This window comes from Misgurnus anguillicaudatus, chromosome 9, assembly GCF_027580225.2.
Source record: "Misgurnus anguillicaudatus chromosome 9, ASM2758022v2, whole genome shotgun sequence".
NCBI lineage: Eukaryota > Metazoa > Chordata > Actinopteri > Cypriniformes > Cobitidae > Misgurnus > Misgurnus anguillicaudatus.
The window spans coordinates 26,832,395-26,854,486 of NC_073345.2; the positions used below are offsets into that span (position 1 = coordinate 26,832,395).

General features: G+C 35.7%; 1 protein-coding gene across 1 annotated transcript in view; it reads left to right on the forward strand.

Moving 5' to 3' along the window:
- The window catches only part of npdc1a (neural proliferation, differentiation and control, 1a), a 35,075-nt gene that overhangs the window by 8,121 nt on the left and 4,862 nt on the right, over positions 1-22,092 (forward strand). The window contains exons 2-6 of the mRNA XM_073871382.1: positions 10,038-10,190; positions 16,935-17,021; positions 18,423-18,590; positions 20,043-20,109; positions 21,801-21,882. Of these exons, the coding sequence (XP_073727483.1) occupies positions 10,038-10,190; positions 16,935-17,021; positions 18,423-18,590; positions 20,043-20,109; positions 21,801-21,882 (557 nt within the window). The remainder of the gene's footprint in view (positions 1-10,037; positions 10,191-16,934; positions 17,022-18,422; positions 18,591-20,042; positions 20,110-21,800; positions 21,883-22,092) is intronic.

Sequence of the window (22,092 nt, forward strand, 5' to 3'; positions counted from 1 at the left end):
TTTCGCTCAAAATACCATATAAATAATTTATTATAGCATGTTTAAATCACCACTTTGTAGGTGTGTGCAAAAATGTGCCGTTTTGGGTGTGTCCTTTAAAAAGCAAATAAGCTGATGAAATTCAAACACTGATCACAATGATGGTGGTTTGTTGCAATTAAAATTTAATTGTGCTTTTCTCTGCACTAAATGGCAGTGTTGTGGTGGGATTGTGCAGATTAAGGAGTGGTATTATTATAATAAGAGCTCCTTATGACATGACATTAGGACAGCCAAATTTCAACGACCCATTTTTTCATGTGCTTGTAGAGAATGGTTTACCAAAACTAAGTTACTGGGTTGATCTTTTTCACATTTTCTAGGTTGATAGAAGCACTGGGGACCCAATCATAGCACTTAAACATGGAAAAAGTCAGATTTTCATGCCATGGCCCCTTTAATCTAACTAATAATTAGATTGAGCAGGCCTTTACAAAAGGGCATTTAATTACAAAAAGTGCCTTGAAAGGGCACTTTGGTTATCCAGGGATAAAGGGGCAGGTGCTCGGGTGCCCTCCGCCCCCCCTCTGCACGTGCCTGTAACCGAGTCACCTAAACCCAAGTTATATTACTCTTGTGTCTCAAGAAATTTCACTTGTTAGGCATGATTGTTGTTCAGTACTAACTACCAGTAGTTATAATTGCATTCGCTTTCAACACCTAAACTTCTGGGTGTTAGCTGGAAAGTTGGGTTTCCATAACAGCAGGCGTTCCAGCCCATTATTCCCATGAAGTTAATGAGTAATTAGAGTGAGAAAGAGCCAAATTAACAGAAACTGGATAGTTTAATAGACCATATAGCTAGATGATGTTATCTGAATAATTTTTAACTTTGATTATGTGACCCTGAACTGCAAAACCAGTCTGATCTATTTTATGCCAAAATGATTAGAATATTAAGTAAAGATATTTTGTAAATTTCCTACCATAAATATATAAAAATGTATTTATTATTAGTGATATGTGTTGCTAAAGACTTCATTTGGACAACTTTAAAGGCGATTTTCTCAATATTTTATTTTTTGACACCATCAGATTCCAGATTTTCAAATAGTTGTATCTCTACCAAATATTGTCTATACTAACAATTAATACATCAATGGAATGGGTATTTATCTTAATTCATTGTGATTGTATAAATCTTAATTTCTAAAAATTACCCTTTTTATGATTGGTTTTGTGCACCAGGGTCACATATGACAAGCTTCAACCTCAGAAGATATGGTTTTTTACACGGCATACACTACCTCTGTCACATATTAAAGACATATCATGATGGTTGAATACTTAAATGAAATAGCTTTGTGAGTTTGGGTAGTTTATTTTTAATATTTGTTTTATTTTTAGCTGTTGCAGTACTTAATTCAAGTGCTGATAGTGTGAAATGCTTTAGATGTCAGACAGTTTTCACACAAACCCCTCCTAGAAAATTTGCTTTTAAAATTGATGGCACTTGAAGTGAATATGGCACACGTTCAAAGGGGTTTGTAATAAAACCGCTGCATTCTGTCCTCTTCCGTTTCACTGATTTGGAAACAAAAATGTGTTTTTTGTAAACGCTCCCTAATAAATTTGTCTGGCAAGATTAGATAAACCAGCTAATTCGTATATACAGAGCTTTCATCAGACTGATTAGTCTATATATATTATGTGCATTCATTTTCTGTGTAAAGAATAGCACTTGCTTTAGTTTAACAATACTGAATTTAGGATAAATATTTTAGGATGATAAAAATGTTTGTATTTGCAAGAGATTTTTGCACAGGCCAAAAAGCTGGTACACTTTGCTTATGCTTGGAGTTTCAAGCAACAGGAAATCCACACAATGGGAGTTTACCCTTATCCTTCCCCAATTTCCTGTTCATCACTCGGCACTAAAGCAAAATGGCCAGTTATCGTCCTGTTAAGCTGTAACATTTCCTTAACAGATTTTTAACATTTGTTCCCAATTATGATTCATATCCTACCCTTGCTAAGTAAACGGACACTTCAAACACTGCCACGTAAGTGTGTACCTGTTCCTGTGCTGTAATGCTCTGCTGGTGTTGGCTTTCATTCTGGAGCAGATGGGTAGAATATATTTTTTTTATCCTGATTATAATATTATGATCTTTGTTATGTAATCGGGTGCCATTTTCCTTGGTACGGCAAATGGCAAGCCATGTTTTAGCAAATCCTCACAAGCTTTTTGAGTGGATCTGACCCATCAGAGCTGTGGCAGTCTGAGGTGTTATTGGGCATTCCAAACGGTACACGGCAGTCGCGAATGCCAAGTAAATTTTCATTAAACGACATGCGGGACAGTTTCACCAGTGGAGCGGAGGTGGTAAGCACGCAGTGCTCGTGCACCCAAAATCCTGCCCCTTTTCTTGGGTACAGCTGAAGATATAAATATTTGCACTAAATCCTACACAAAAAAAGCTTTCCAACACTTGCTGCATACCGTGTGAAATGCCCATCATGAATTTAAAAGCCCAAAACTTCTTAATACATAAAACTTCTTGTGTATTGTTGTGTTGTCTCATTGTATGAGTAATGCAAATGTATTATGGCCAAACAGGAATCTTTTCGGCTTGGTTTTTAAAGAGACACTCCACTTTTTTTGAAAATATGCTCATTTTCCAGCTCCCCTAGAGTTAAACATTTAATTTCTTACCATTTTGAAATCCATTCAGCTGATCTTCGGGTCTGGCGCTAGCACTTTAGCATAGCTTAGCACAATCCATTGAATCTGATTAGACCATTAGCATCGCACCTTAAAAAAGAGTTTGGATAGTTTTCCTATTTAAAACTTGACTCTTTTGTAGTTACATTGTGTACTAAGACCGACAGAAAATTAAAAGTTGTGATTTTCTAGGCAGATATGGCTAGGAATTATACTCTCATTCTGGCGTAATAATCAAGGACTTTGCTGCCGTAACATGGCTGCAGGAGGCGCAAAGATACCATGCAGCACCCGAAAATAGTCCCCTTAGTATCTTTCAATAGCAGGGGACTATTTTCAGGCACTACGTAATATCATTGCGCCGCCTGCAGCCATGTTACGCCAGTCCTTGATTATTCACCATTATTCAGTGGTGAAAAAACTTTTATGACATTTAGTTACATTTGCATTTATGCAGATGACTTAACATCTTATCAGTGTGTATGTTCCCTGGGATCGAACCCACAAGGTTTTACACCATTTAGCACAATGCTGTTTTACCACTGAGCTACAGGAAAGTTTATTTTTTTATAATGGACGCTTTTCTTCAAGGTTTTGCATAGCTGCCACATGTACACTACATGCTTGGTCCTTTGTCATGATTTCAAAGAGCTGGAATATGATTATAAGTGATCTGTCAGATTTGACTTTGATCAGTTTTTCATCATTGATGTTGCGTTGAGTAAAGATGGACTGACTGATCCACTCATCAAAGCATTTCCTCCAACCAGATACACTACTGTACAGATAAATAGTCGACTGAAAAGACGGATCTGATCTCTAATCTGATTGGCTGGCTTTACACAAATCCTGTTAGAAATAAGAAATAAGGGCACGTCAGATTTTCTTTAACAATCTGCTAGGAAAGTGTTAAGGAGAGCTTTAGATAGACAAATTGATTTGTTTATTCAAATTAATGGTTTTTAGTTGTTGCAGGATAAGTTTTATTTGAAGCACATCATGAGTAGAATTGCAAATTTTTCTCAATTATATCTATCAAACAGTCAGTAGCTATTACTTTACAAACAGAAACTTTTTAATGTATTATTGAAAGTCACATAGTTCAATGAAAAGTCTTTAGTAGATGCTTTGTTACGTGACCACATGAGTTTTGCAGTCATATTTGCGTTTGCTTGTGTCTGTCACCCTGTCAGTCATTCTGACCGTCTGGAGGTGGGCGGCCCAGTTGGGTGTTTAGAGGAGCGTGCAGCTCTCACATTCACTTACAGTAACATTCACATGAGATGTACAGTATGTACAGTCTCTGTATTGTTATTTTATCATTCTGAATGTTTTATGAAGGAATGATGAAGTCTATAACATGTCAGACAGATTACGCTTTCTGTTGAAGGGGTAAGTTCTTGGCCAATTTATGGTCCAAAAAATTGTCTTGTCAGAGTTATGGCAAGCAAGACTCTGTGGATCACAGCCCAAACATGGATCGCAGGATTATTTAAAGGACAAGTTCGGTATTTTACACTTAAAGCCCTGTTTTCAGATTGTTTATGATGAAATAGAACGGTTTTGACTGAAATTTGGACATATGATGCTGGCCTGAGAATTTTCGGGTGTTTGTTCTATCACCTCCCACCTCAAGAATGGCTGTATAGGTGCACAGGAACAATCCTTTCTAAAATGCATTAAACTTTCGACTAAAGACGTGAAACTCACCGAGTGGTCAGGGGTGTTCACTGATATGCTCACAAAAAAAGATGCTTTCCAACAGGTTTTATCATAGTTTTTGTCCAACTCCATTGACTTGTATGAGATGTGCTGTGAGGTACGGTATTACTCCGCGCCGGGAACTTTGTTTGTATTCTTGCAATTGGCAAAAGATGGATTATCGCCACCAACTGGGCTGGAGTGTCTTATTCAAGCTCTCAACAGAAGAATATACGGGTGTGAGGCGTTTGGAAAAATAGGTCCACAAGTTTACAACGAATGCTACAACACCTGTTGGAAAGCATCTTTTGCAGCGATTTTGGGTGAGCATATCAGTGAACACCCCCGACCAATCGGTGAGTTTCACGTCTTTGTAAACGAAAGTCTAATGCATTTTGGGAAGGATTGTTCCAGTGCACCTATGGACCCATTCTAGAGGTGGGAGGTGAAACGCAAACGCCCGAAAATTCTCTGGCCATCATCATATGTCCAAATTTCAGTCAAAATCATTCTATTTCATCATAACCAATCTGAAAACAGGGATTTAAGTGTAAAATACTGAACTTGTCCTTTAATAAAGCAGTGACAAGTGATTGTAAAATAAACTTTGGATGTACTTGAGCCAATGCAGTTCATGACTGGGATGCAAGTCGATGCTGTACTTGGTTAAGTTCTTTTCAGAAATTATTGTTTTATTTGAATTATTGTTGTTGTTTCCTTAAATATCTGTTAAAACACTGTATGTTGCCGCTGCAACTGCTCTTTAAAAGAGTATTGTTGCATACATGTCACCCTCAGTGAGACGTTGTGAATAAAGTCACTGTTAAAAAAATCATAACCCTTTCATTTAAAAATGTTGTCCTATTACGCAACAGGTCAGACTGTGTATGTGTGTGTGTTAATGGACTAAATTACACAAATTATGTATCCCTTAAGCTTTAATATTTACAGTCTTGTTGTAATATTAGCCCCAGTTTCCATTAAGAACGAGCTGTTCTTAACTTCATACTCTTTTGAATTGTTTAAAAGGTTCAGGATGGATCATTATGCGTCATTAGGATGATACACAGCGGTGGGCTCATACTGACGTCAACCAGATGATGTCAGTGAGAAAAGCTAGTCGAAAGATAATGTAAAATTATAGAATACAAGTACTATGTTAACAATGGTGCTGAAGTCACTTTAACCATGGCAACAGAGCTCTTCATTGAACACCCATTCTTTTTTTTGCTGATGGGTTTAAGCTATTTTATGCATTCTGGCTTATTAACACTGTTTAAGTTGTTGGATTTCTCTTGCTTAAACATTGGCAAAGTGTCAAAAAGCAGTTGGACGTATGACGGAGTATTTCGTACGAACTGAGGGTTCGTGCAAGTTTCTGAAAGTTTTCTTCGAACATAAAAAGATTCAACAATCTTTACCTTTTTTTTTTAGTTGAAATGAGTCACCAATTGAAAGTAAAACTGCATCAAATGTCGGTGTTTTGTTGACAATCAGCACGTAAGTGCATATACATATTTTACGGACTATAAGTCACGTTTTTTCATAATTTGGCTGGTACCGCGTCTTAATCCGCCTTTCCACTGCACACGACATATGGAAACGACAGTCGGAGTTCTCCCCCTAGTGGCAGTCGTAATGAAGTTTCAATTTAATCGTATATGGGAGAGAAGCTCATTCCAGCGCAAGAGGCTTGTTACTAATATGTTTACCATGGTGGAATAAATAAATGAACGCAAATAAATGAAACAATAAACAGCTATGCATATATGACAAAGATTGCCAATATTTTTGGAGAGAACATATAAAGACAAGATTAAAATAATAACATACACAAATTAAATTATTAATGTATTACTTATCAGTAATCAAAAGTGTGTTTTTTTTTAGGAATCAAGTGTTACTAATAAAGTTAAACCAAAAGGATTAATCATTTTCACCTCACACAGTGTTTGTGATTGGAATACAATGAAATACATAACTTCCGGTCGGTATATCGCATGCGGTTTAGTCGCACAAGTTCAAATTTTTTAACGGATCCAACCGTCAAAACGGATCTGATATTTATGCATCCGCAGACGGTCGGCACCTCACGCAACCCCTTTGCGACTCTCCATAGGAAATGTATGACTTTCGGCTTATCGGTCGACGTTTATCGTGTGCAGTGGAAAGCCGCCTTTATAGTCAGATGTGCCTTGTAAGTTAGTATGAATTAATTTTTCATTACCGTCTACAGCCACAAGAGTCCGCCATATGCTGCTCCTGTATTTATGTAATTTAATGAATTCAGTGATGTGGAATAAAAAGTGCTAACTTCATGCTCATTGGTAATTTTTTGCCTATTCAGCCCTCCAGGTATGTTCTGTATGCTATTGTGTATCGTGTAAATAACTGTTTGTATTATGTTAACTTATGGACACCTATTCAGCCTGCTGTTCTGTCTGCTATTGTTTAGTTGAATAACTTGCCTTTCCAGATTAAATGTCTGATCTTCGTCTTGGATTTTGTGAAATAATTTTCTAAATAAATGCGACGTATAGTCCACTGCGTATATATATTATTTCGTCTTGATGCATTTTTTAATGATGCGACTTATACTCCGGTGCGGCTTATAGTCCGGAAAATACAGTAATGTAAACGACACAAACATGTAGTGACTCATAAGTTATCCAGAGATATTGGGATAATGTTTTGTGTGTGTTACCTGCTCATGACTCACTCCGCCCACAAGATTAACATGAGATAAGAAGAAAACAGCATGTGGTTTGTGTAAGCTTTAATCTAGTTATATAAAGCAATAATGCTTTGATGTATTTTATTTGGTTTATTTGCACAAATACAAAAATATATACAATAAAAAATAAAAGTGGGTTTTTATATAAAAAGGGCTTATTTAAAGCCTCCACCTAAACAACAAAAAAACTAAACTAAATATAAAATTTGAAGAAAGAAAGAGAAAATAATAATAATAATAAAATACTTCAAAACTATATAAGTACATGAAATACATAAAACAATGAACAAAAGCACAATTACAAAGCAGCAAAAAAAATTCTTTATACATCTTTTATTTCTTTTTAAAGAACATTTTTCTGCTAAATAATTTAATACCCCTAAATCGTATAGAGTAATGACCTCTACAAGTAAGAATTTTCCTTAAGTAATCATGTAGAAGATGTAATCTTCCTAAAATGTTTCATATTGTATTTTGATCATTTACAGCTTTAGATAATAGTTTATTTCTTCACAAAATAATTAATGTACTGTACATAGACTACTTTTTCAGCATTGGTTGTGCTAAGCTGCCATTATCCGCAATAAAATACTTTGTAAGGTTTGAAAGTGCCGTCACAACATAGTCACGCACCTGCTATTGACCCAGTTTTCTTTTTTACCCTCCATAGAAAGCCGAGCATTCCAACAAAGAAACAAGAAAATTGAAAGATTTAGAAAACATTAGGAAAGAAGAATGAATAAAGTAGAGTTATATATTATTATAGCTGATAAACCCAAGAATTCATGAATGAGCAGTGATTTGAGGCATTCATGTGTGTTTATGTCTTTTATTGATGATAGAATCACTCAAGTGAATCAGATTCAGTCAAGGACATCAGGCGCATTGAATTTTTCAATAGCGATGATGTCACAGACTCCTTCTATTATATCTTGAATTATAGGCTGGCTTTAGCCCTTCAAGGAATGTTCTGGATCAATGCAAGTTAAATCTTTATTGACAACATCTGTATTATAGAAACATGTCACATAACTTTCTGGTGTCCTTGTGCATGAGTTGCTGCTTTGCTGGCTTTACATGGCAATGGTAGGTTAAAATATTGAATATATAATATTGAAAGGACCTGCGTCATAGCTTTGAAAAAATATGAATGTCCTAAAAGACATAGTTTACCTGAACAAAACCAAGAACCATAGCATGTGGATGAATGCAGGTGGTGCTTAAAAAAAAAAAAAAAAAAAAAATATATATATATATATATATATATATATATATATATATATATATATATATATATATATATATATATATATATATATATATATATATATATATATATAATATAATATAATATAATATAATAATATTCATATTATATTATATTATATTTTATATATATATATATATATATATATATATATATACAAAGTTATATTATATATTATATAATATAATATGCTATAGAAAAATGTAGGAAAAAAATATATATATATATATACATTTATATAGTATGATAATATATTCTAATATATTATCATCTTATATAAATGTGTGAATATATATAAAGTTATATTATATATTATGTTATAGAACATTTTAGAAAAAAATACGATTTTTAAAACCAAAAATATAATTATATAAATATATATATATAAAAGTACTGTAGGGCTGTGCCGGTTTCAGAATTGGTGATGACGGTTATGACGTGAGTCAAATGTGACGGTTCGTCACATAACCGTCCGGGGGGGAATTTGCTTGTTTAAATGCTCGTGGATTGACGCGAAAGTGTCATTTTACCATAAAATCATGAATGTGATGCCAATGTGTTTTAAACAATGACTTTGAGAAACTTATCAGAAAGCAATTAAATATTTAAAAAACACACTGTTGCCAGAAGACTGCGCTGTCACTCTTTGCCCAGCATAAATGAATCCTCTATCTATCATTATCTTAATAATCTTCAGAGAAACAGATTTGTGCCATGGGCTTTTAATGTCTATAATTGTGTCTATATCTGTCATTACACGGACCAGAACAGCACGAAAACAATGTGGAGTAAAAAGCGTCTTGAAGAGGTTTTGCACATTAATGCATGTAAAATAAAGTAATGTGAACTTGAGATTGTTATACTGTTATTAAACTGCGCCATATGCGCTGCAAACGCAGCCGATGTAAAAGCACAGTGGCCACGCGCGGCAAAGCTCTCCGCATATGCGCTGCTCAGTGCTCATGCTTGCGATGTGAAACCAGCATTTGAATAAACTAGACACTGATTAGCTACTTGCGTTACGTTTATTTACAATTAACAGCAAGACAACTAGCAGTGAATGTGCTTTCAGGAGAGTTAGATTAACATGGGAGGATTTGAACTTGAAAAGCGGGGCGGAGGCTTTCCGCGGATAAAACATATTATGGTCGTTCATGTTTATTTGATTCTATAAATTAAATAGAAGGAAGAGATGATTTGAAAGGTGAGACTTTGTTTAATATGTTTAATCTCAAAAGTACCCAAAAAGTGTCCTGGTCTCTCCTGTATGTCAGCACGTTGTCAGTGTCTGCTCCGCTCTGTATTTTTCATTGCGTGATGTGATAACATAGTGGAGCGTGTAAGTTAACACATACTGTTGACAATTGTTTTTAATTCGTTTTAAAACATTCTTTAGGATATATATTTTTTTATATTTTAATAACACGGTTTTGTCGGTTATAGAGTTCTAATGACGGTGTTCAACTATAACCGTCGGTCTCACGGTTATATAATAACCGTCACACCCCTACTGTTTATATCTATATATACATTTATATAATTATATTTTGGTTTTAAAAATCTTATTTTTTTCTAAAATAACAAGCCTTTTTTAAATATATAAATCTTATATGTTTTGTTTTTTATTCCAGCTAAGAAGTGCCCTGACCACATAGACTGTGCCAGAATGGGGCGTCACTTCTGCAAGCCTGGCTCCTCCCACTGTGGCGCCTGCCTCTCCCCATTGGAGGAAGATGAAGTGGGACACTGTGTTGCTCGTAGGAGACACAAACAGCACCACCTTGGTATGAATGCTTTTCACATGCCCACTGTATTAGCATTTCTTAAAAACCTACACACAGATGCTCCCAAAAATGTCACAGTTACCCCCACACAGTCGTGTCGATGCCTAATAACTCATGAGTAATGATCCCTTTAGCTAACGTGTCATGTTTTATTTAGCACCTATTGTCTAATCTAACGCTGTCTTCATCGGTCAACAGTCATGTCAGGCTGTATTTTGAAGCCAAAAGCTGTGCATTCATTTTTAGAGCTCTGTGCCCACGACTAATGCCATCATGAAATACGATATAATGATGTTGGTGACCCAGACACAGATCCTACTTGTCAGCTTTGCTCTCATTCGTCACTCTCTCATCCTCTCTCACTCTTGATCCAGGTTTGGGGGCGAGTACGACGTTTAATCTCTCTTCTCGCGTTGCATAGACACATGACCGAATTTAATCAGTTGAAGTGTAAGCATGCATACATCTGTTTGTGTATTTTCTGGTTTAGTGTAATTCATTGTGATGTCTGCCTTAGCATAATGTTCCTTATTTACTTGTCTATTGCCAAATACATGCTAGTAGCATGGTTTTGTCAACACAAGCCAGTTTCGTGTAGGTGTGGTTAAATAGTCTCTGGCTGGAGCCTTGAAGGAAGTTTAAAGAGCACTATCTAAGCAGAAGTTTGTTAGATTAGGGCGTTACTTGCGGTGCAAGAGTTTACAATGCAAATACTGTCTGTGTTGATGCTATGCTAAAACCACATGGGCTGGTTTAGTAAAATTAGATTTTAGATTATTTCATGTTAAAAGAACAGTATGTAAGAAATGTATATCAATTAATCATAAAATGGCCCTGATATGTCACTAGACATTAAGAAATCATTTTCATTTCAAATACTTATATCACTGACAACAGTTGTCCGGCCAGGATATTGTCATTTAAAAAGTGAAGTTGCAGCCCTCAACTGATGTTTATGTTGTCATGTTGTGTATTGGCCACCAGTTGTGAGATTGCAGTACCAGTTTTAGCCACAAGTTTTGTGATTGCAGTACCAGTTTTGACCAAAATCCTACATACGGTTCCTTTAACTCTTTGTGTAGATTTTAAAAATGTTTAACTCTTTCCCCGTCATTGACAAGTTGTCTCGTCAATTAAGGAAAAACATTTGCATAAAAAAGTGTTCCTGATGAGGTTTTATGTTAATCTGTAATACCGCGATTATCCACTAGATTGCGCACTTACACAATTTATAAAAAACTGAAGCAATTTTTTTACTAATTTTAAACTCTGTGTATGTTTTGATAATCATTCTGAGTGATCTCTAACAAAATTCCTTAACAAAAATGCAATTATTCCAGCTTTTTGCTAAAAAAAATAATTTTTTTTAAAGAAAAATACCCATATTTAAGAGTTTTGAAGCAGAGAAAAAAATATAGATAGGATGAAACGTTTTTTCCCCCATTTTGTTTGTTTGTTTGTTTGAAAGCAGAGGGTCTGTTCTTCCATTTGATATATTTGTATGTTTATATATTTTAGAAGAAAATTTTCCTGGAAGGCATTTTGTAAAACTTTTGTGAAAAATAGAAAAAATGGCTGACGGGGAATGAGTTAAAATTCTTAATCGTTTTTCCAACTTTTTATTTGGGCCATTTTTGGGCGCAGATAATTATCCATCTATGTAGGTCGGAAAATTCATGCGTGTGTCACAGAATTGAGAGAGAGAGAGAGAGAGAGAGAGAGAGGGAGGAGAGAAAGAAACAAGTCAAAGTGCTCGACATCTGTTTGACAATATATTTCAGTATTCACTAAAATATGTCACACGTAATCTGTGCACGTTTGTGCCCATCCTGTTTTAAAATCTACCTCATCAGTGTTATCAGCTCTTAATTGTCTGTCAATTAAAAGGTATGAAACATTTTTGCTGATGTGCTTACCTGAAATCACCACTAGATGGCAGAACAATTGTTTCCAAAACTAATTTTAACAGCACTAATCCTTAATAATCCTCTTTAGTGCGAAAGAGCAACACCAGTCATGCAGAACTGTTTGTTTGTTTTTCAGAGTTGAGTCCAACACATATTATCACACTAATATCAGCAAATTATAGATGTAACTTATATTTTAAAAACAGCTGAGAAAAAGCTTTTTTAAAGTAAAGCAGTTTGTTTTTAGAAGGTATTATAATACACTATTACACAATTATTAGTATGCACATTTATATTAAGTTGTTTGCCTTATGCATATTGTATGAGGTCACTGTTGTTGGAAAAAAAATGGTCAAAATGCATACTTTTTACTAATTTAAAAAGGTCCTTTAAAAAGGTCCTAATATGTGGTACCAATAGGTACCTTTAAAGGGACACTCCACTTCAGCTCCCCTAGAGTTAAACATTTAATTTTAACCGTTTTGGAACCCATTCAGTCGATCTCCGGGTCCGGCGGTACCACTTTTAGCATAGTTTAGCATAATCCATTGAATCTGATTAGTCCTCGATTATTATGCCGGAATGAGAGTATAGTTCCTAGCCATATCTGCCTAGAAAATCGCAACTTTAAATTTTCTGTCCGTCTTGACACGATGTAACTAAAGAAGAGTCAAGTTTTAAATAGGAAAAATATCAAAACTCTTTGGTTACTTTTTGCGCGATGCTAATGGTCTAATCAGATTTAATGGATTATGCTAAGCTATGCTAAAAGTGGTAGCGCCAGACCAAAACGAGGCGTTTTGCGCAGCGCGGTACATGCAATTCCGCCTTATTCGCACTTCTAGTTCGCACAAATTGAGCGTTGCCGCGGGAACTTTGAAAATTTATACTTTGGCGGGAAAACGCGCCTTGTTAACAGGATCAGGAGCTTGCTCTAGTAGTGACGTGATTACAGGAAGAGAGCAGAAGCCCCTCCCATGACGCAAATTTCCGTGTGAATGTCTCGATGACTAGAATTTCACGTGCGAATGAAGCGACAAAATGTTCCAGCGGCAAACTAAACGCGGTAGACACGAATTTGACGCCCCAAACGCGGCTGGTGCGAACCCACAGTAACTCAGGGGGAGCTAGAAAATGAGCATATTTTCAAAAAAAAGTGGAGTGTCCCTTTAAGATACTAATATGTATCTTTGGGGTTCCAATAGCTTTCTTTGGTACCAATATACAGTGAACCAATATATAAATATTTTTATTTATGAAAATAAATTATGAACCACAGGCTTATATTGATTATTCGGGGTATTAAGCTATTTCTTGTAACCGATGAAATAAAATATGTATGGAAATGTTACCAGTCCTACTCGCACCCACCCTGAGCGAGATTCGAGACATGTCTCATTCTCAAAAGTAATATTTCTTGGATTTGTTTTGTAACAGTCCTGTAAAATACGACGATATGCTGCTTGAAATCCTTTCATTTATTATTTGGCTGTTTTCGTGCTGACTATTGGTGCTTGGCGACATTTGGAAAATCCGGGCATGGATTTTAAAACCTAGACGCGATGTCACCTATAGTCACAGAAGCGGAAGTGCTGACAGTAATACTCCATTCCTGATTTTACTGTGTTTTGTACTATTACGTGGCAGCGTTTTTAATTATATTAAATAATTTTTATTTTAGGCCGTTTGTATGGCCGTTTGATGACAATAAATCATTGAGGGATAAAAATTATTCATCAGAGGCAGGGATATAAAGACAAGAGGGGGGATAATCACCCCCAGTCCCCCCAGCAAATCGCACTCTGCTTCTATCTCTACAGTGCTAATATTAACTTTTTAGGTGCAAATCTGTACTTTTTGAAAGGGTACTGCCCCAATGACAGCTAGGGGAATCTAATATCGAAATAATGTGACATTTGTCAGCTCTATCAAGGGTTGCTGCTTAAGATGCAGTGATAGTTTGGAATGCAAATGTAGTCCGGGTGCTAGGGAAAAACGCTTCGTTACTTTCGTCCCGCGTTACCCCGGTCCCCCCTATTATTAGAATAGTTGCCTTTTCTGTTGAAATTGTGAGTGGTTTACTGGTATAATACTGATGTGTAGCTAGGGTGTGGCTCAACAGTACAGGGGTGTAATATATATCGGAATTACCACAATATTGCAATAAGTTGCTGATGAGACGAGATAGCAGAGAGACTGCCTAGATAGAGAAAGTGATGCTTTCTTTTCACAGGAAAAAAATTTAAATTTATATCAGTTACGCAGTATTCAGTTTTTAAATATTATTTAATCATAATTTAAATAAATTGTACAAACCTAAATTGTGCATTACCGTATCGCGCATCGTGCATCGTACCGTTTACATCACATATTGTGCAGCCCTACAGTAATATTGGTCCCTAGACATGGTATGGGTCTGGTTTTTAAAGACAAAAATGGTACATTGTGTGCATTGCTCAGAGAAGTAATACAAAGTCATTATTTAACAAAAGCATCTACCACCAATTTCACAATGCACGCCCCAGTAAGATTTGACTCATCATTTGATTTCATAATCCTTTGAATATTCAATCGGCCAGGGTTTAGTCAGCATGCACGCTTTGTTGTCTGAACACGATCTTAATGGGTGTATCACACACAGATCCACTTGTCATTTCCATCACCCCCTCCCTCCCAAAGTACAGATGGTTTGCCCCGCCTCTTTTGACACCTGCTGTGGTGGACATAATACAGCTTGTGCTGTGGGGGTGTTTAGACAGTAACAAAGCAGACACTGATATGTGCTGTTATGTCACATTAACCTTGTCCCAGTAGGCAGATGGCCAGTCATCTGTAAAGCACAAACACACGTTCCTGACAGTAAACTTTCCCTTTTAACAGATCTGGCACCACTTTAAAAGGAATACCTATTTATTTTGTATAAACCTTCATAATCAAGATACAGATTCTCTGTATTCCTTACATTTTCTGTATTTTGTTTTCCTGTAGCACAGTTTGTCTTAGTAGCACAAAAAACTTTATATAAAAATTGAAGGTCGAATTTCAACCTAGATGTGCCATCGAAATGTTCCCACTTTTGTAATCTATTACAAAACTGTAAGCATACCAATTTTACCTTTATTTTTAAGAATGTAGGCAAAGTTTGCCCCCCACTTCATCATTTCCTCCAATGGCCACACACACACAAATACACACAGAGTCAGGCTGGTTACCGAGGTGAAGGTCCACCGTAGTCTTGGAATGCAGCGTACTGTCTGGCCAACCATACCATTAAACCATGAGCTGTCTTTGTTTTTTTGTTTTAAGCGTGTCAAACAAACAACGCTCTGGCACACTCTCACTCTCTCAGGACACACGGCTTAAATCCTCCAACTGTTTTGATCTCATAGACTTTTTTTACAAGAGTTTTCATAAACATGTTGTTATTTTGTCAGAAGTCCAAAAAATTCAGTGTTTCCCATACATTGATTTATTTGTGGTGGCCCACCACAGAATCAACACTGGCCCCCACAAATAGAATTTTCATGATTCACGTTTACATTTTTATTTCACTATTTAAAACAGCTTAATTCGGCTTAAAATATAATATGATATATAATACAGATCAAATACAGATACAGATCAAAGAGTAAAAGTGAAATATATTTCAGGTGCCAACACTAGATCAAACGCAAACACGACACGATGACGTCACATATATGCTAATTGGCGTGTGATGTCATCACCACCACAGTCTCTCAAAATCCTGTGGGAAACACTGAAATTTGATACTTTAAATGGTTTTTAAGGAGTGCTGCAAGATATTTAAGTATTGCAAATGTGTATATTGCAGTATACGTATCACTATAGTTTTAACTAATAATAACTAATTTTAAAGTTTCTTATAGTCAAAGAGTTAGTAGTCAAAAAGGAGTATAGTCTGTTTTTTACGTGTGTGTGTGTAAACGTACAGGCACGGCCTAAATAGGCATGGACCGGTATGAGATTTTGATGGTATGCTAACCTTAAACAAAACTACCACGGTTTCATGATGTTGCGGTACTGCCATTGCAACACTAAAATGTTTTATTTTCAAACGTCTGTGTATACAAACAACTTTTCAACTGGACACAATACATTTTGTTTTTAAGCAACATTCAACATGTATGCCAGGTTAAAATGAAGTCGTTAAATTATAATATTTGTTTAAAAAGAATTTTTAAACATTAAATCAATTACATGACGATTTAATTATTTTTGTGTAAACACAGCTCATACCTTGGAAATTGTATCACAGAAAATGTTAGTGGTTTTGAAACATTGAGTCTTTAAAACCTCGGTATAACTTGAAACCGGTCACAGGCCCATGCCTAGGACGAATGCACAGCTTTGCAAAGTATAGTGTATTTGACTCATACGTCTAGACACGTTCGACGCGTGCGCATTGCGACAAAAATGCTATGCATCCCCTAGGCTACATACTACATTCTCCTGTAGGCATATGCGCACATTGTATGTGGGGTTTCAGAAAAGTAGCTATCGTGACTGGCCTAGATGTATGCTGGTTATATAATTTGCAAATAATGTGCAACGTTTGTGTTAGTTTGTGTTTTTCACACTTATTTTTCTTTAATATCATGCAGCTTTAATTGAAAGCTAACTAATGTGTATTGTCATTTTTTAACACAGTTATCATGATGTTGTAGCAATGAAATGTTTTCATTGTTAGTCTTTTTTTGGAGTATGCAAATTGCATAGCATTAAAATGTTAATCATACCATAACACAGTGTATTTCAAATTATCATCTGATGCCACCACTCATAAGAATATCCAATTTTGTTCTTTCCTTATGTAAAGAATTGTCTCGCACTGAGGTTGACGAAGAAATCGACTTTCTGTCCTCTGTCATCGCCAAGCAGCAAACCTCAAAAGTCAAACCATCAGGTAAGAAGTAACGGTTAACATGCCAGCAAAGTGGTCATAGTAAACAACCTTACTAACTCATCTGTGTCAGTTTTAGTTTCAATGTAAATGTTGTTTGCGTTAATGCTGTGACTCATAATGGTAGGTTTGTGTGGCCAAAGCATTAACGCCTTATGTGCTATCAATGGAAAAAACACTGCATAACAAAGGCGAGTAACACTATAAAAGAAACTAAATAATTGTACATAAAGTTCTGTCCTAAAGGTCAAAGAGAGGGTGGAAAATTAAACTCTCATGATTATGAGATACTATGACTGCTTGATGAAAACATGCTTAAAGGAATATTCCATTTTCTTAAAATAAAAATCCAGATAATTTACTCACCACCATGTCATCCAAAATGTTGATGTCTTTCTTTGTTCAGTCCAGAAGAAATTATGTTGTTTGAGGAAAACATTGCAGGATTTTTCTCATTTTAATGGACTTTAATAGAGCCCAACATTTAATACTTAACCCAACACTTAACAGTTTTTTTCAACGGAGTTTCAAAGGACTATAAACGATCCCAAGCGAGGCATGAGGGTCTTATCTAGCAAAACGATTGTCATTTTTGACAAGAAAAATTAAAATATGCTCTTTTAAACCACAACTTTTCGCCTAGGTCCGGTCCAGCGCGACCTAACGTAAATGCGTAGTGACGAAGGGAGGTCACGTGTTACATATATGAAACGCAGATTTGAGGGCCATTGTAAACAATAAACTGCCACAATGACATTAATTAGTATCAGTTGACATACAACAACGTCGGAACGGTCCTCTTTCTCAACACTTTCACAAACACTGGGGCGGAGTTTTGCGGTCGTCCTCTGTGACCTCTTGACGTCATGACGTATTGCGTGGGGTCACGCTGGCGCATCACGGCCGCATCTAGACGAGAAGTTGTGGTTTAAAAGAGCATATTTTTTATTTTTCTTGTCAAAAATGACAATCGTTTCGCTAGATAAGACCATAATGCCTCGTTTGGGATCGTTTATAGTCCTTTGAAACTCCTTTGAAAAAAACTGTTCAGTGTTGAGTTAAGTATTAAATGTTGGGCTCTATTAAAGTCCATTAAAATGAGAAAAATCCTGCAATGTTTTCCTCAAAAAAACATAATTTCTTCTCGACTGAACAAAGAAAGACATCAACATTTTGGATGACATGGTGGTGGGTAAATTGTCTGGATTTTTCTTTTGGGTAGATTAAATATTCCTTTAAGTTGGGCCTTGGTCACCTTAAAAAAATATGGTATGACCCCTTTAAAGGCCAATAATATATATATGGCTTGTAATGCATCTAAAGTCACATTGGATAAAAGCATCTGCCAAATGCATAAATGTAAATGTATTCCTTCACTGTTAGATGACTTTTATTTTTTTCCAGGTTCAGATTTACAAAACCCATCAGAATCAAGACCAAACAATGGGTCTCACTTCACTACTGCAAAACCAACACAACAGACCCTGAAACCACCAAAGTCTCTCACAGACTCATCCAACCGCCATGGGCCAATCGTCAGCCCAAATTCTTCCAGAGACGGCATGCTAGTCTGTACGTTTCTCAATCAGATAACATTATATTGTTTATTTGCTGATCCTGTAGATCAACTAGTAAAGCATGGTGCCAGCAACACCAAAGTTATAGGTTTAATTCCCAGGAAACACAAACACACAAACTAATGTATACCTCGAATGCATTGTAAGTCGCTTTGGATATGTGCTTTCTTGGTGCAAGTTAAAGGATTAGTCCATTTTCTTTTAAAAAATCCAGATCATTTACTCACCACCATGTCATCTAAAATGTTGATGTCTTTCTTTGTTCAGTCGAGAAAAAACATTCCAGAATTTTTTTACATTTTAATGGACTTTAATGGACCCCAAAACTTATTAGTTTTAATGCAGTTTAAAATTGCAGTTTCAAAGGACTCTAAACGATCTCAAACGAGGCGTGGGGGTCATATCTAGCGAAGCCATTGTCATTTTTGTCAAGAAAGATACAAGGGGTGCACTTTTGTACAGCAACTTCTCATCTATCTCCGGTCTTGTGACGCGCCAGCACGACCTCACGTAATTGCGTAATGACGTGGAAAGGTCACGCGTTACATATATGAAATGCACATTTGCGGACCATTCTAAACAATAAACTGACACAAAGACATTAATTAGTATCATTTGACATACAACAACGTTGGAACGGTCCTCTTTCTCCATACTTTAAACACTGGGGCGTAGTTTCGCATACGTCCTCCGTGTGACCTCCTGACCTTATGACGTGTTATGTGGGGTCGCGCTGGTGCGTCACAGGACCGGAGGAAGATGAGAGGTTGTGGTTTAAAGGTGCATGTTTTTTGTTTTTCTTGCCAAAAATGACAATGGTTAGCTAGATAAGACTCTTATGCCTCTCGTTTAGAGTCCTTTGAAACTGCAATTTTAAACTGCATTAAAACTGTTAAGTGTTGGGGTTCATTAAAGTCCATTAAAATGAGAAAAATCGTGGAGTGTTTTCCTCAGGAGGCATAGTTTCTTCTCGACTGAGCAGGGAAAGACAACATTTTGGATGACATGGTGGTGAGTAAATTATCTGGATTTTTTTAAACAAAATGGACTAATCCTTTAAAGAAATTTAATGATCATACAGTAGTTTTCTCAGTTCAACTGAAGACTTAACCTTAACATAATTTTCATTTATTTTACCAACCGGATCGGCTGGCCCACATCCCAGACAGAGATGCCATTATAACTGCAGACATATCATATGATGTTTTATCATTCATGACCACTAAATATAATTTATGGTTTGTACTTTAATGTAAGAGCACTTTTTATCCTCTATCAAAACCAATTTACATGGTTGATGCTCATTAAAATGCCATTGAGTTTGTTTCTCATAACCTTGCAACTGTCTCAGCATGAACTTGTTTTGATGATACAAAATGTCTTTGCTTTGACCAGCCACTTATCATTTTTCTTCCTATTATGTGTGTGTTTGTTTCAATGGGAGCAGTAATGATCTCCTTAACCGTCATTTTGGGGACTATTGCTTTCATCCTCGCTGCTGTCTGCTGGGTCCGGTAAGATCAATCTCCTTCTTACCTATCAGCGATTGGACCATTTGCAGTACAAACTATTGTGCAGTTGTTAAAACATACAGTTTGCCCAAAAATGATTGTTTGTTTACATACGTGACCCTGTCTGTGAAAACCAGGCATAACAAGCCTCAAAGTTGTATTTCACATTGATTTCAATCTTTGAGATGATCTTACTCAGTAAATATTAAAGCGACACTCCACTTTCTTTGAAAATATACTCATTTTCCAGCTCCCCTAGAGTTAAACATTTGATTTTTAACGTTTTGGATTCCATTCAGTCGATGTCTGGCGCTAGCGCTTTTAGCATAGCTTAGCACAATCCATTGAATCTGATTAGATCATTAGCATTACGCTAGAAAATAACAAAAGACTTTCAATATTTTTCCTATTTAAAACTTGACTCTTCTGTAGTTACATCGTGTACTAAGACTGACAGAAAATTAAAAGTTGCGATTTTAGTCCTAGTCATATCTGCCTAGAAAATTGCAACTTTTAATTTTCTGTTAAAGTTAAAAATCAAATGTTTAAGTCTAGGGGAGCTGGAAAATGATTATATTTTCAAAAAAAGTGGAGTGTCCCTTTAAAGATAGCAATGTTATATTTTCACAGAATGTTCTTTAACATAATGTAGGATGATTTTTAGGTAAAACAAAATGATAAATCACAAAAAATCTGGGTTTTCATAGATGCAGATACATGTGGTAATTTAAACCTCAGTGTTTCCTGTTGAAGCATATATTCACATAATAAATATATTATGTGAATATTCACATAATATATTATGCGAATATATAATAATAAAAAATATGGTTAAGTAAGTAAATTATGACAGTGTAAGGAGATTTATTGGAAATTAGCAAATGGCACACATACAGTACTGTGCAAAAGTCTTAGGCCACCATGCCAGAATTAGATTTAGGTTGTTTTTGCAATGTTATAGTGATCGTATATAATTGTTTCTCAGTCTCTTTATTAGAATACATACAGAAAATACAGGAAATGTGTATGTAGTATTAAAAACTGTATAAAAATGTAAACTGATGTGTCAAGTTTTTAGGGTAAACTCCCCTTCCACTTGAGCAATAGCAGGAAACTGCAGGATCTCTTAAATCTAAATAAAATTAAATCCTAATTTCTAATTTTAAAGAAATTCGTCTTTTTGCTATATTCTGCTCAAAAACGTTCAAGATGTGTTTAGTGCCAAGAGAGGTCACACTAAACACATTTAGACGATGCCTAAAGAAGACATTTAGTCCTGAATTTTTTTTTTTTTCCAGTATTTTCTGTTTGTATGTTAATAAAATAGATTGAAAAGTAAATATGGATGGACATTAAAACTTCTAAAACAACATGTCTGGTGGTGGTGGCCTAAGATTTTGCACAGTACTGTATGTGACCCTGTCTATGAAATCCATTCATGCTAAAGTCTCATAGTCATAATCTAATAATAAGATTAGGAGCATAACATTTATTTTAATCTTTGACATGGCCTTACTCAGTCAATAATCTTCAATTAGCTTGAATTTTATTTTGAACATTCCTTACATTATGTAGGATGATTTTATGTAGAAAACAGTTAATCACAAAAAATGATCAGGTTTCCACAAAAAAGGTCCCATATATAGAAATCTAAACCTCAGTGTTTCTTGTTGATCTTTGATCGCTCTTTACAGATCACAGAAAGAAACCTATCTGGCTCAGAAGGTTGACTACCCTGCGTTTCAGACGACGGGCGCCAATAATAATCACCCCTCTGTAAGCACTTCACATTTATGTCATAAAATCTCTTAACTATTAGTAACATCAAGCAAGAGCTAACTTTAACATGTAATATATCTCCAAAAAAAAGTACCTGCTGTAATGTATTTTACTTTAAACAATTTAAGAGGTTTAGAAGTGAATGTGTATTCACAGTGTCTCTCTCTCTCTCTCTCTCTCTCTCTCTCTCTCTCTCTCTCTCTCTCT